The sequence below is a fragment of the Musca vetustissima genome, unplaced genomic scaffold, assembly GCF_032173495.1.
Source record: "Musca vetustissima isolate MV318-11 ecotype Yass unplaced genomic scaffold, APGP_CSIRO_Mvet_v1 utg14190, whole genome shotgun sequence".
NCBI lineage: Eukaryota > Metazoa > Arthropoda > Insecta > Diptera > Muscidae > Musca > Musca vetustissima.
Window position 1 is genome coordinate 743 of NW_026872556.1, and position 16,280 is coordinate 17,022.

Here is a 16,280-nt window from a genome sequence, read left to right on the forward strand (position 1 = left end):
GTATATCCCCTGAATAACGATTGCAAGTTTTACCCACACTTTTCAACATTACTCGTTGCAGTATTGCAAATAAGTGTTGAACTTAGTCTTTTTAATTTTTTTTAATTTATAATGAATTGATTTTTGAAGAATATTGTTTTTTTTTTTCAATGACTTTTAGACAGTTTTTGTTTAATAAAATATTAAAGAATAAAATATTTTAACGGCTTTTGGAGCGTGCATTTTTTGATAGAACGTGGATTTTTTTAACAAACTTTTTTTAAGATTATTTTTCGTACTATCATAGAGTTTATATTTCGTAAAAATTTTGTCTTCTTCGACCAACTCTAGGGTATCTACTTTTAAAGCTCTGGATAAAATAGCAATAATAGGTAAAACAACAAAAACAATTTAACGATTTACATTCGATGAGACCGCCATACCACCTTTTGTCAACGATCCGTTTGTTGTCAGTAGTTATTCCCCGGTAGCACCTAGTCGGAAGACGTGTGAGTGCCATTGTTTTATTCGAGTGTCTGTCTGCCTGTCGATCGTTTACACTCAATTGTGGGAGTTTAAAATAAAAATTTTTGTTCAATAGCTCATAGCGTATTTGTTTAATTGGCAATTTGTCATTATTACGTGCGTCGCGATATCGTTTAAAACTCGAACGCAGCAATAAGTGCATTAGGCAATAAAATTTACAAAAAATATTTAATTTGTGAAATAATTAATAAAATATAAGAAAAAAACAAGAAAGTCATTATTAAAAAAATTGAAATTGAAAAATATTAAAAATAATTTATAAAAAAATTATGGCAAAACCAAAGAATTTCTTTAAGAAAAATTATGAAAAAATGAAAAAGTTACGCAAAAAGAAAAGTAAGTTTCGAAGGTGAAAAGTGTAACAATAAATAGAATTGAGAAGAGATGCCAACAATTTCAAAATTAAATACTAGTATAAAATATATTTTAAAAGTGTAAAAAGATTGGATTTTAAAGAATATCAGAACGTGGATTTAAACAAAAGGAAAATAATAGGATTCCAGAGCGTGAACTTTTCTTAAGAATATTTTTTCAACGACCATCCAAGGCGTGGATTTTTTAAAGAATATTTTTTTCAACGACCATCCAAGGCGTGGATTTTTTAAAGAATATTTTTTCAAAGTCTATCCAAGGCGTGGATTTTTTAAAGAATATTTTTTCAAAGTCTATCCAAGGCGTGGATTTTTTAAAGAATATTTTTTCAAAGTCTATCCAAGGCGTGGATTTTTTAAAGAATATTTTTTCAAAGTCTATCCAAGGCGTGGATTTTTTAAAGAATATTTTTTCAAAGTCTATCCAAGGCGTGGATTTTTTAAAGAATATTTTTTCAAAGTCTATCCAAGGCGTGGATTTTTTAAAGAATATTTTTTCAAAGTCTATCCAAGGCGTGGATTTTTTAAAGAATATTTTTTCAAAGTCTATCCAAGGCGTGGATTTTTTAAAGAATATTTTTTCAAAGTCTATCCAAGGCGTGGATTTTTTAAAGAATATTTTTTCAAAGTCTATCCAAGGCGTGGATTTTTTAAAGAATATTTTTTCAAAGTCTATCCAAGGCGTGGATTTTTTAAAGAATATTTTTTCAAAGTCTATCCAAGGCGTGGATTTTTTAAAGAATATTTTTTCAAAGTCTATCCAAGGCGTGGATTTTTTAAAGAATATTTTTTCAAAGTCTATCCAAGGCGTGGATTTTTTAAAGAATATTTTTTCAAAGTCTATCCAAGGCGTGGATTTTTTAAAGAATATTTTTTCAAAGTCTATCCAAGGCGTGGATTTTTTAAAGAATATTTTTTCAAAGTCTATCCAAGGCGTGGATTTTTTAAAGAATATTTTTTCAAAGTCTATCCAAGGCGTGGATTTTTTAAAGAATATTTTTTCAAAGTCTATCCAAGGCGTGGATTTTTTAAAGAATATTTTTTCAAAGTCTATCCAAGGCGTGGATTTTTTAAAGAATATTTTTTCAAAGTCTATCCAAGGCGTGGATTTTTTAAAGAATATTTTTTCAAAGTCTATCCAAGGCGTGGATTTTTTAAAGAATATTTTTTCAAAGTCTATCCAAGGCGTGGATTTTTTAAAGAATATTTTTTCAAAGTCTATCCAAGGCGTGGATTTTTTAAAGAATATTTTTTCAAAGTCTATCCAAGGCGTGGATTTTTTAAAGAATATTTTTTCAAAGTCTATCCAAGGCGTGGATTTTTTAAAGAATATTTTTTCAAAGTCTATCCAAGGCGTGGATTTTTTAAAGAATATTTTTTCAAAGTCTATCCAAGGCGTGGATTTTTTAAAGAATATTTTTTCAAAGTCTATCCAAGGCGTGGATTTTTTAAAGAATATTTTTTCAAAGTCTATCCAAGGCGTGGATTTTTTAAAGAATATTTTTTCAAAGTCTATCCAAGGCGTGGATTTTTTAAAGAATATTTTTTCAAAGTCTATCCAAGGCGTGGATTTTTTAAAGAATATTTTTTCAAAGTCTATCCAAGGCGTGGATTTTTTAAAGAATATTTTTTCAAAGTCTATCCAAGGCGTGGATTTTTTAAAGAATATTTTTTCAAAGTCTATCCAAGGCGTGGATTTTTTAAAGAATATTTTTTCAAAGTCTATCCAAGGCGTGGATTTTTTAAAGAATATTTTTTCAAAGTCTATCCAAGGCGTGGATTTTTTAAAGAATATTTTTTCAAAGTCTATCCAAGGCGTGGATTTTTTAAAGAATATTTTTTCAAAGTCTATCCAAGGCGTGGATTTTTTAAAGAATATTTTTTCAAAGTCTATCCAAGGCGTGGATTTTTTAAAGAATATTTTTTCAAAGTCTATCCAAGGCGTGGATTTTTTAAAGAATATTTTTTCAAAGTCTATCCAAGGCGTGGATTTTTTAAAGAATATTTTTTCAAAGTCTATCCAAGGCGTGGATTTTTTAAAGAATATTTTTTCAAAGTCTATCCAAGGCGTGGATTTTTTAAAGAATATTTTTTCAAAGTCTATCCAAGGCGTGGATTTTTTAAAGAATATTTTTTCAAAGTCTATCCAAGGCGTGGATTTTTTAAAGAATATTTTTTCAAAGTCTATCCAAGGCGTGGATTTTTTAAAGAATATTTTTTCAAAGTCTATCCAAGGCGTGGATTTTTTAAAGAATATTTTTTCAAAGTCTATCCAAGGCGTGGATTTTTTAAAGAATATTTTTTCAAAGTCTATCCAAGGCGTGGATTTTTTAAAGAATATTTTTTCAAAGTCTATCCAAGGCGTGGATTTTTTAAAGAATATTTTTTCAAAGTCTATCCAAGGCGTGGATTTTTTAAAGAATATTTTTTCAAAGTCTATCCAAGGCGTGGATTTTTTAAAGAATATTTTTTCAAAGTCTATCCAAGGCGTGGATTTTTTAAAGAATATTTTTTCAAAGTCTATCCAAGGCGTGGATTTTTTAAAGAATATTTTTTCAAAGTCTATCCAAGGCGTGGATTTTTTAAAGAATATTTTTTCAAAGTCTATCCAAGGCGTGGATTTTTTAAAGAATATTTTTTCAAAGTCTATCCAAGGCGTGGATTTTTTAAAGAATATTTTTTCAAAGTCTATCCAAGGCGTGGATTTTTTAAAGAATATTTTTTCAAAGTCTATCCAAGGCGTGGATTTTTTAAAGAATATTTTTTCAAAGTCTATCCAAGGCGTGGATTTTTTAAAGAATATTTTTTCAAAGTCTATCCAAGGCGTGGATTTTTTAAAGAATATTTTTTCAAAGTCTATCCAAGGCGTGGATTTTTTAAAGAATATTTTTTCAAAGTCTATCCAAGGCGTGGATTTTTTAAAGAATATTTTTTCAAAGTCTATCCAAGGCGTGGATTTTTTAAAGAATATTTTTTCAAAGTCTATCCAAGGCGTGGATTTTTTAAAGAATATTTTTTCAAAGTCTATCCAAGGCGTGGATTTTTTAAAGAATATTTTTTCAAAGTCTATCCAAGGCGTGGATTTTTTAAAGAATATTTTTTCAAAGTCTATCCAAGGCGTGGATTTTTTAAAGAATATTTTTTCAAAGTCTATCCAAGGCGTGGATTTTTTAAAGAATATTTTTTCAAAGTCTATCCAAGGCGTGGATTTTTTAAAGAATATTTTTTCAAAGTCTATCCAAGGCGTGGATTTTTTAAAGAATATTTTTTCAAAGTCTATCCAAGGCGTGGATTTTTTAAAGAATATTTTTTCAAAGTCTATCCAAGGCGTGGATTTTTTAAAGAATATTTTTTCAAAGTCTATCCAAGGCGTGGATTTTTTAAAGAATATTTTTTCAAAGTCTATCCAAGGCGTGGATTTTTTAAAGAATATTTTTTCAAAGTCTATCCAAGGCGTGGATTTTTTAAAGAATATTTTTTCAAAGTCTATCCAAGGCGTGGATTTTTTAAAGAATATTTTTTCAAAGTCTATCCAAGGCGTGGATTTTTTAAAGAATATTTTTTCAAAGTCTATCCAAGGCGTGGATTTTTTAAAGAATATTTTTTCAAAGTCTATCCAAGGCGTGGATTTTTTAAAGAATATTTTTTCAAAGTCTATCCAAGGCGTGGATTTTTTAAAGAATATTTTTTCAAAGTCTATCCAAGGCGTGGATTTTTTAAAGAATATTTTTTCAAAGTCTATCCAAGGCGTGGATTTTTTAAAGAATATTTTTTCAAAGTCTATCCAAGGCGTGGATTTTTTAAAGAATATTTTTTCAAAGTCTATCCAAGGCGTGGATTTTTTAAAGAATATTTTTTCAAAGTCTATCCAAGGCGTGGATTTTTTAAAGAATATTTTTTCAAAGTCTATCCAAGGCGTGGATTTTTTAAAGAATATTTTTTCAAAGTCTATCCAAGGCGTGGATTTTTTAAAGAATATTTTTTCAAAGTCTATCCAAGGCGTGGATTTTTTAAAGAATATTTTTTCAAAGTCTATCCAAGGCGTGGATTTTTTAAAGAATATTTTTTCAAAGTCTATCCAAGGCGTGGATTTTTTAAAGAATATTTTTTCAAAGTCTATCCAAGGCGTGGATTTTTTAAAGAATATTTTTTCAAAGTCTATCCAAGGCGTGGATTTTTTAAAGAATATTTTTTCAAAGTCTATCCAAGGCGTGGATTTTTTAAAGAATATTTTTTCAAAGTCTATCCAAGGCGTGGATTTTTTAAAGAATATTTCAAGATTTTTTGAAGAATATTTTTTCAAATTCTATCCAAGGCGTGGATTTTTTAAATATTTTTTCAAGGATTTTTTGAAGAATATTTTTTCAAATTCTATCCAAGGCGTGGATTTTTTAAATATTTTTTCAAGGATTTTTTGAAGAATATTTTTTTTTCAAATTCTATCCAAGGCGTGGATTTTTTAATTTTTTTTCAAGGATTTTTTGAAGAATATTTTTTTTAAGCTCTAAACCTATTCACTTCACTAATCCTTAGTAAATCCTCTTTGTCAACAGAAAAAAATCCCTTCTGGATTATTTTGGTCTCATCACCCTCTTAAACCTATTTCATTAAATGTAATCCTCGACCTAGAATTTAGTTTATTTTTTTTATCAGCAGATAAAATTCTTTCACCAAACCCCCACTGATGCCTCTCCACAATACCTCAAAGATGTCTAAACACAAAACTATTATCCTTTTTGTAAGCAGAAAAAATGTCGTCATCATCAACGTCAGCAACAGCAGTACCATCCCCATTACCAGCATCCTACGAGTGAGTGCGCCAGCAAGAGAATCAAATGACGACAACAATCATGAAAGCATAAAAATCACTTAACATGTCACATGAAAGCCAGTTAAAGCATGAAATTGACACTTGTCGACTAGCTGTGGCTTGACAGGCGAGGAGAGCAATGCAAGAAGGGATTTCAGGGTACAGGACAAACTGAAAAAAAACTATATACAGGCAAATGTTTTTAGCATGTCAGGGTATCCTTCAAACAATGTATAAACTACGAAGAAGTGTCTCAAGTGACAAGTATTGAAATTTTCATTTTTCAAAAAAAAAAAAAAAAAAAAAACATGGGATTTCATTTTAATCCAATACTTGAGATGTGGTGAAAGGTTGATGGCCAGGCCGGGGACCTAAAATTAATAGAGAATAGTTTTAAAGTACAGGTATTGAAGGACTACCAGGTTGTGGACTTTTTAAGATACTTTTTTCCAGGTTCCCCAACAGGCGTGGATTAAAAAAATATTTTTTTAGGTTCCACAATAGGCGTGGATTTTTTAAAAATCATTTTTTAGATTCCACAATAGGTGTGGATTTTTTAAAAATTATTTTTTAGGTTCCACAATAGGCGTGGATTTTTTAGAAATATTTTTTAGGACCCTAACAAGCGTGGATTTTTTAAAAATTATTTTTTAGGTTCCAAAGCAGGCCTGGATTTTTTAGAAATATTTTTTAGGATCCCTAACAGGCGTGGATTTTTAAAAATTATTTTTTAGGTTCCAAAACAGGCCTGGATTTTTTAGAAATATTTTTAAGGATCCCTAAGAGGCTCTGATTTAAAAAAAAAAAAATTAGGATCTTGTTTTTGCAAAATAGTCAGGCTGAATCCCAGTTTGTTGTTTTTATAAAAAAAAAAACAATTATTTATTAGTGGGGAATGTATGGCATTGTTTGCCGAGGGGTTAGGCAGGGAAGACTATAGTTTCGGATCACGCCACTGATCCTCATTAGTTCCCTTAGTTTTTTGTTGGGATATTCTTCCCAGAAGCTATTGCTTCTATACAAAAAAACCTTTCATACCCAAATGTCTCTTGTAACAAAGCGAAGTATTTAGCTGACCAACGACATAAACTGCATGAGAATTTCGCTGATGCCTCACTTCGAGGTTAACAAGGCATTTACAAACAATTCCATTCCTTCCCTTTTTTTAGGATCCCTGACAGGCGTGGATTTTTTAAGATCCCTAACAGGCGTGGATTTTTAAAAAATATATTTTTTAGGATCCCTAACAGGCGTGGACTTATAAAAAAATATTTTTTAAGATCCCTAACAGGCGTGGATTTTTAAAAAAATATTTTTTAGGATCCCTAACAGGTGTGGATTTTTTAAAAAATATATCTTTTAGGATCCCTAACAGGCGTGGATTTAAAAAAAATATTTTTTAGGATCCCTAACAGGCGTGGATTTTTAAAAAAATATTTTTTTAGGATCCCTAACAGGAGTGGATTTAAAAAAAATATTTTTTAGGATCCCTAACAGGCGTGGATTTTTAAAAAAAATATTTTTTAGATTCCACAATGAGCAGGAATTTTTTTAAATATCCATGACAATTTTGAAATGAAAAAAAAAATAACTTTTAAAATATTCACGCCTATTTTGGAACTTAAATAATATTTTTTAACAAATCCACGCCTTTTGTATAACCTAAAAAATCCACGCCTATAGTGGAAGCTAAAAAATATAGGCGTGGATTTTTTTAAAAAATATTTTATGGATTTTTTTAATAATATTTTTATTTATTTGATTTTTGCTTTAAGTTTGTTTTTTAATATTTTAATATTTTCTATAAAAAATCCCATTAAAATCAGTCTTTAATCCAATTTATTAATCATTCCCCCCCTATTAGTATCCCATACCAGTTATGGCCGTTATTCGTAGACCTCCTTTGTTTTTTCATAACCATACAAAGAAGTAAGGAAAACAATAGCAACCAAACTTGAAAAAAAAGTCGATGAATTCATCCACCAGACTTGGAATACATGAGAATGGCAGTGTCTCCCTTCATTAATTAGCACGTAGCATAGTATCCCCCCATTCATTCCCCCAACGATTATTGACAAAAGATTATGGCGATGACGTCGAACCTAATGCGATGGCCTCCATTGAGGCCATAAAAACGAAAGAAAATTGCAAAAACAAAAAATGCCAACAACTTTGGCGATGACTCAAGTCTTAAGAAAATATGAAAATTAATAACCAAAATGAAAGGGCGAGGGGCGTTAGGATAGGGGAAGAGCCAGCGAAAATTGCCAATATGGAAAAAATTATAACATTTAGCGAATTTTCATTCTTCTGAACTAATTTTTTTGGTTGAATATTAAAAACCTGAACGATTTTGTGACACCTTCTTTACATAATAATATGACCTTGTCGTGTTTGGGGGGACAAAGAAAAGGTCATAGGATGCACAAGTGTTTAATCTCATTAGCCGAGGAAGATAAGGATATGTGGTGATGGTGGAGTGGGGTGGGAGTGTGTAGACTATATGAAGCCGGCAAAATTTCATTAAAAATTTCGCTGAACCTTGACATAAACCTTGATGAGGATTTTGTGTGTGTAGGATTCATCGAGGTGGAAGGATATACAAGATGTTGTGGTTGGTATGTAAACTAAGTGCGGTTTAGCAATGACATTTAAATTGTGTTAAATATTTTAAGGAATGAAGTGGTGTCAATGTAAGTGATGAAATGTAATTAAGAGTGTAATTCCTTTTTGAGATAATCCTTAGAAAATTAGGATTTTAAATATTTTATGAGCGTAAATAAAATAATAAATAAAATTTTGTAAAGTAATCACAACAGGTGTGGATTTTTAAAGAAGAGTTTATAAATGCACCGTAACAGGAGTGGATTTTTTGAGAATATATTTTAGGGGCCAAACAAAGGATTTTTTAAATAATATTTCTTAAAGGGCCAAACAAGGCGTGGTTTTTATAATAATATTTTTTCAAGGACTAAACAAGAATTGTTTTCCAAGGACCAAAAAAGGCGTGGATTTTTTAAAGAATATTTTTCAAGGACTAAACAAGAATGTTTTTTCAAGGACCAAAAAAGGCGTGGATTTTTTTAAGAATATTTTTCAAGGACTAAACAAGGCCAGGATTTTTTGAAGAATACTTTTTTCAAGCACTGAACAAGGCGTGGATTTTTTAAAGAATGTTTTTTCAAGGACTAAGCAAGGCGTGAATTTTTTAAAAAATGTTTTTTTAAGGACCAAACAAGGCGTGGATGTTTTAAGGAATGTTTTTCAAGGACCAAACAAGGCGTGGATTTTTTAAAGAATGTTTTTTCAAGGACTAAGCAAGGCGTGGATTTTTTAAAGAATGTTTTTTTTCAAGGACCAAACAACGCGTGGATTTTTTAAGGAATGTTTTTCAAGGACCAAAGAAGCCGCGAATTTTTTTTTTTGAGGAATATCTTTCCAAGGACCAAACAAGCCGCGAATTTTTTTTTGAGGAATATCTTTCCAAGGACCAAACAAGGCGTGGATTTTTAAAGAATACTTTTGAGGATACACAAAAGGCTTGGATTTTTAAAGAATACTTTTAAGGACCCACAAAAGCCGTGGATTTTTAAAGAATACTTTTAAGGACCCACAAAAGCCGTGGATTTTTAAAGAATACTTTTGAGGATCCACAAAAGGCAAGGATTTTTTAAGGGAATGCCTATCCTTTATCCTAGTTTTTTTTAAAGAATATTTTTTAAGGACCCACAAAAGGCGAGGATTTTTTTAAGGAAATGCCTATCCTTCATCCTAGTTTTTTTAAAGAATATGTTTTTAAGGACACAAGAAAGGTGTGGCTTTGTTAAAGAATGTTTTTTCAAGACCTATCCTTGATAGGATTTTTTAAAGAATATTTTTTAAGGACACTCGAAAGGTGTGGATTTTTTTAAAGAATATTTTTAAGGAAACACATAAGGTGAAGATTATTTAAAGGACCCCAAAAATGCGAGAATTATTTAAAGAACTCCCAAAAGTCGAGGATTATTTAAGGGACTCACAAAAGAGTTTTAAATAATGTTTTTTGAATGGCCCATAAAAAGCGACGATTTTTTAAAGAACCCTCAAAGGCAAGGATTTTTTAACGATTATTTTTTAAAGGATATGCGACGTTTTTTCGAAGTTTAATTTTAAAGAATAAAAATCAAGTTTTTATAAAGTTTTTCAAAGTATCTACTTACTTAGCTGGCTTGTGACAGAACTTTCGTTCCATAAGCCGAGCTTAAAAAAGGATTTCAAGGCGCGTCGGTTTTTTGCGCAGTTTTTCCAATTTGAAAGATCATTTTCAGCAATGTTGTCTTCGACTTGATCTTTCCATCGTATTCTTGGCCTTCCCCTTCTGGGTGAAACATCAGCTGGTTCGCTTTTATATGCCTTCTGAGCTGGGGCATCCGCATACATTCTCACAACATGACCTAGACAACGTAGTCGCTGCAGCTCAATACGTCTAACTATGTCGATGTCCGAGAATAGCTGGTACAACTCATGGTTCATTTGACGGCGATATTCACCAAGAGCTGCCTCATATGCTTGTGCAAGTACCCTTGCTTCAGATCCAGGTTGTATCAGCGTCTTGCAGAGTGTGAGTTTGGTCTGGCGGGCGGTGACCTCGCTTTTGAGTTCTTTGCTCAGACCATAGTAGCATCTGTTGGCCAATACTATTCTCCTCCGAATTACAAAACTGATGTAATATGTTTTAATTAGGGCGGTACCAAGGTATATACAATCTTCGACTACTTCGAAGCTGTAGTTCACAAGTTCCACAACTGGTCCGAGTCTACTAACGTCATGCGCGTCTATACCATCAGCTTGGTCTTCTCTCCATTTACTGCCAGACCCACTTTGGCAGACTTCTTCTTAATTTGTTCAAAGGTGGCTGTTACCGCTCGCAATGTTCGACCCATTATATCGATGTCATCGTAGGTTAGTAACGTTGTTGTTTGGCGTACAGACTGTCGTTTCTGTTCACTTTTGCCTTTCGTATGACCTTTTCAAGCTGAATGTTAAAAAGATCACACAACAAACTGTCACCTTGTCTGAATCCTAGTTCGAGGTAATAAAGGGCTTCGAGACGTACTTTCTGACTTTAACTGTTGACCTTGTGTCAGTTAAAGTTATCCTGCATTGCGGTATTAATTTTGCAGGAATGCCTAACGCAGACATGGCTTTAAACACCTCTGAACGGATAGGGCTGTCGAATGCGGCTTTATAGTCGGCGAATAGGTGGAATGTGTCGATATGTTTTTTGTGGTTTTTCAGGATTTGGCGCACAGTGAAAATGTGGTCAATGGTGGATATGCCAGGTCTGAAGCCGCATTGGTATGGTCCAATAATGTTATTGACCATTTGCTTTGGTCGTTCTCACAGAATAGTAGAATATTATATGTGATGGGAAGGAGACTTATTCCTCTATAGTTGGCACATATCGTCTTATCTCCTTTTTTGTGCAAGGGACACAGGATGCTGAGGTTCCAATCATTGGGCATGCATTCCTCTTTCCAAATTTTACTAATCAGTTGGTGCATGCTCCCGATCAGCATTTGCCCAGCGGCTCCTGCTGCTTTTTTATTCTTCAGCCGATTAATTGCTATTCTGACATCATCTTGGCTAGGTGATATACACTCTATACCGTCATCTCTTATTGGTACTGGGGTATGTTCTTCATCGGCACTATTTGATATCAAAAGCTTTGTAAAATGCTCCTTCCAGATCCTCAATACGCTATATGTATCTGTCACCAGGTTTCCATCTTCATCTCTACAGGAGGATGTGCCTGCACCAAAGCCTTCGGTTTGCTGTTTTACTCTTTGGTAAAATTTCCGTACTTCGTTCTGACTCCTATACTTTTGTTGCTTTTGAGAAGTTATTTATGGAAAAATTACTTCGAAGCAAATGTAGTTGCCTGCTTATTCGTCAGAACTGATCATGTGAATCCTGTTCCGCTTCTGCAACATTGGAGGCCAATTCTGAGTGATATGCCGCAATTTGCTTGCTTCAAGTCTTCGGAGACGTTCGAAAAACGAACCACTGTGCACCATGACAATGCGAGCTCTAATCCATATCAATTGAATATCTACTTTGTAAAATTTTCTATTTTCTTTTTAAATATGTTTTCCAATTATTTTTTTTATTCAATAAAAAGTTTTTCGACATGACAGCAACTACCTCAAATATTTCTCCACTTCAACCGCAATTTTCTGAAGAAGATTTTAAAAAATTTCTCGATCGTTGTTTTGCCAATACAATGGTAAAAACTTCTGGCGGTTTGCTTGTGGGTATATTGGTGTCCGCAACATTTCTTCGGCGTCACCGATGGCCAATTTTATTGGCTATGGGATTTGGTTTGGGTTCGGCCTATGCTGAATGTGATAAAGAAATAAAAAGGCTGACAGATACAAGAGGATTGCAAGCAGATATCTAGGTGATTTTGCGGATTGCGGATTTTTTTCGGATAGTACTGATTGTATGTAAGAATTGTGGGAAAATGTAAATAAATGAGATAATTTTTAATTTCATTACGAAGAATCTAGATGAATGTCTTGAAAAAATTCTCGAATGAAATAAAACGGAACCTTTCAAGCCACTTCAAAATCTCGGTATATCTCCTATAAATTGTAAATATATTTAGCCTTTGAAAGTATATAATTCCTCGCGCAGGTCATTTATAACAAGAGCCTGCCTCCAAAAGATATTTTTAATTTCTTCCATTGTTTAAATCTATATATTGATGACTGAACTAGAGTTAAGGTTGTGATATTTTTTTGAATTTCCGGTCCATAGAACCTTTTCAAGTGTCATGATTCCATGTGATGTCATTTAAAGCACCGCAACCTTTTTTTCATAACCTGAACCCATATCACCCCTATCTTAACCTGACTTCAATTACATCAAAATAATAGGCCCTATTTTGTAACTTGTGTAATCGTAAGCATTTAGTTCTATAAAATCCACCGATTTTCTCTAATTAAATACCAATTGATGATAATTTACTTTCTTAATTAATATCGTCGTAATTTGTTGTTGTTGTGATATAACATTGACGAAATTTCCACTGCACTTTCCACTTTTTTTTCTCAATTCCTACGCTATGGATTGATTGGCGGTTCGCACATGTTGCAAATTGTATTGTCAATTAATTCCACCTCATTCCAACAAATGTTTTTTTTTTCTGTTGATGTTCAATAAACAAAAAGATTAAATTTCCTTTTGAGCGGAAAAAAACGCGTTCTGATTGGAATGATGAAGTTTTATATAGCCAAATGAGGACTCCTGATGATCCGAAAATTTCAGATAAGGTTGGTAATTCGTTCCTAAACGGTAGGTACATTTGTTTATGGCGAATTGGTAGATCTAGAACTCTGAAAATTATAAATGAGTCTCCCTGATGAATAGGTGTACTAAAGGATTTGTACAAGTTCGAACTATAAGTGAATAAAAGTACTAAAATGATTGTTGTATTAGGATTGAGAACTAGGCTTGTAAATAGGTGATTTTGGAATTTTGTACTTAAATGTACGAAAAGTATTAAATGGACGTGTTTTTGACATATGGAGGTGCTTTTGGAATTACTCTATTACAACAAAATGTACTAACTATGAAATTTGATGTACTGATAGAATTTGAACTTCGAAGTTTATCAAGGTCAGTGTTGTTGGTGTGTAGCTGTACGAAAGGTACACAATCGTACTAAAATTTGAATTATAGAAGATATTGTGTGTAGGGTTGAGGTATGATGTAAATCACATTTCTATAAAAATTGTACTGATATGTAATATGTTAGTAACGATGCAACAGCTACTTTTAGTATGTTTATAAGGTCCGCAATAATCTCCGATAACAGCACGGCCTCATTTTTTCATAATTTACAGTTCTTAATCTCTTGTTTCAATGGAAGGAGCTTCCTGCTTATATTCGGTATTACTTACTTACTTAACTGGCTTGTGACAGAACATTTGTTCCATAAGCCAATATTAAAAAAGATTTCCTGGCACGTCAATCTTGTGCGCATCTCTTCCAATTTGAAAGACGAGATGCCTTAAAATGTATTTATTTATTAGAGGCCTTAAAATGCCTTTATTAGGCGATAGAAGCCTTTAGAGGTCTTACAATGCCTTTATTAGGCCATAGAAGCCTTTTTAGACCACAGACAATTAAAATGCCTTTTTTAGGCGATAGAAGCCTTTAAGGGCCTTAAAATGCTTTTTTTGGGCGATAGAAGTCTTTAAAGGCCTTAAAATGCCCTTTTGGACCACAGAAAATTAAAATGCCTTTTTTTAGACCACAGAAAGTTAAATGCCTTTTTTAGGCAATAGAAGCCTTTAAAGGCCTTAAAATGCCTTTTTAGACCACAGAAAATTAAAATGCCTTTTTTAGGCGATAGAAGCCTTTAAGGGCCTTAAAATGCCCTTTGGACCACAGAAAATTAAAATGCCTTTTTTTAGACCACAGAAAGTTAAATGCCTTTTTTAGGCAATAGAAGCCTTTAAAGGCCTTAAAATGCCTTTTTAGACCACAAAAAATTAAAATGCCTTTTTTAGGCGATAGAAGCCTTTAAGGGCCTTAAAATGCCCTTTTGGACCACAGAAAATTAAAATGCCTTTTTTTTAGACCACAGAAAGTTAAGTGCCTTTTTTTAGGCAATAGAAGCCTTTAAAGGCCTTAGAATGCCTTTTTAGACCACAGAAAATTAAAATGCCTTTTTTAGGCGATAGAAAGCCTTTTAAAGGCCTTAAAATGCCTTTTTAGGCGATAGAAACCTTTAAAGGCCTTAAAATGCCTTTTTAGACCACAGAAAATTAAAATGCCTTTTTAGGCGATAGGAGCCTTTAAAGGCCTTAAAATGCCTTCTCAGGCGATAGAAGCCTTTAAAGGCCTTAAAATCCCTTTTTTAGGCGATAGAAGCCTTTAAAGGCCTTAAAATGCCTTCTTAGACCACAGAAAATTAAAATGCTTTTTAGGCGTTAGAAGCGTTTAAAGGCCTTAAAATTCCTTTTTAGACCACAGAAAATTAAAATGCGTTTTCTAGGCGTTAGAAGCGTTTAAAGGCCTTAAAATGCCTTTTTTTAGGCGATAGAAGCCTTTAAAGGCCTTAAAATGCCTTTTTTAGGCGATAGAAGCCTTTAAAGGCCTTAAAATGCTTTTTTAGACCACAGAAAATTAAAATCCCTTTTTTAGGCGTTAGAAAGAAGCCTTTAAAGGCCTTTTTAGGCGATAGAAGCCTTTAAAGGCCTTAGAATGCCTTTTTAGGTCAGAGAAAATTAAAATGCCTTTTTTTAGGCGATAGAAGCCTTTAAATGCCTTCTTAGACCACAGAAAATTAAAATGCCGGTTTTAGGCGATAGAAGCCTTTAAAGGCCTTAAAATGCCTTTTTTAGGCGATAAAAGCCTTTAAAGACCTTAAAATGTCTTTTTAGACCACAGAAAATTAAAATGCCTTTTTTAGGCTATAGAAGCCTTTAAAGGCCTTAAAATGCCCTTTTTAGTCGATAGAAGCCTTTAAAGGCCTTAAAATGCCTTTTTAGACCACAGAAAATTAAAACGCCTTTTTTAGGCGATAGAAGCCTTTGAAGGCCTTAAAATGCCTTCTAGGACCACAGAAAAGGCCTTAAAATGCCTTCTTTGACCACAGAAAATTAAAATGCCTTTTTAAGGCAATAGAAGCCTTTAAAGGCCTCGCAATGCCTTTTTTAGGCGATAGAAGCCTTTAAAGGCCTCGAAATGCCTTTTTTAGGCGATAGAAAAATTAACAGTAATTTTAATTCCAAATATAAGTTTTCCATCTCTATTCGTTCTCTCAAATCTAACTTCTACTAAATTTTGTACCAATTTCAAAACTTCACCCATGTCTCAATTCTAATTCCAAATTTTAGGATCCCCATGCTACCCGTTTACACAAATTCAACTTATACCATATTTAGTACCTTTAGTACTTTTCGTACCCATAAGTACGAATTTGAAGAACTACCACATTCTTCAACTCCAACAATTATTTGAATTTTAGGATCTCAGCCCCATCCGTACACACAAATTCAAATTGTACCATATTTAGTACCATTTAATACTATTCGTACCCATAAGAGAACGAATTTCTAAAACCATTTTCATACATCAACACCACTTCCCAACCTGCATTCCATATAAAAATTTCAAGATTGTAGCTATATATGTTCAATATATATACAATTAGAACTAAATTTAGTACTTTTCGTACACTTACAGGTCGAATTTCCGAAAAAAACTTTTGTACATCTTTCTAACTTTCCCTTAGTGACTCACATTCCAAATCAGATTTTGAGCTCTTCCCGATAGCCTAATACAAAGAGTGCCATATTGTACTAAATTTTAGTACTTTTTGAACCCCTTTAGTTCGAATTTCCAAAAACCCAGCCTTATCCCACGCCTGTACACAAACAACAACCCGTTTCGTCTGGGCGATGATCTGCCAGTCACTCACTAGGTAGAAGAAGTGTAGTCCTCTAGAATGTCGACTACAACCAGAGGTACATCATCGAGAAGGTATTTCGAAGTTTCTATGCTTAGATGAGCTTCTAGAGCTC

General features: G+C 32.7%; 1 protein-coding gene across 1 annotated transcript in view; it reads left to right on the top strand.

Moving 5' to 3' along the window:
• Positions 1-806: 806 nt before the first annotated feature.
• Positions 807-16,280, top strand: part of LOC133329141 (guanine nucleotide exchange factor DBS-like) — a gene marked incomplete at its 3' end in the record, with an annotated part of 91,167 nt that continues 75,693 nt past the window's right edge. Inside the window, exon 1 of the mRNA XM_061537674.1 lies at positions 807-861. Coding sequence (XP_061393658.1) covers positions 837-861 — 25 coding nt within the window. The remainder of the gene's footprint in view (positions 862-16,280) is intronic.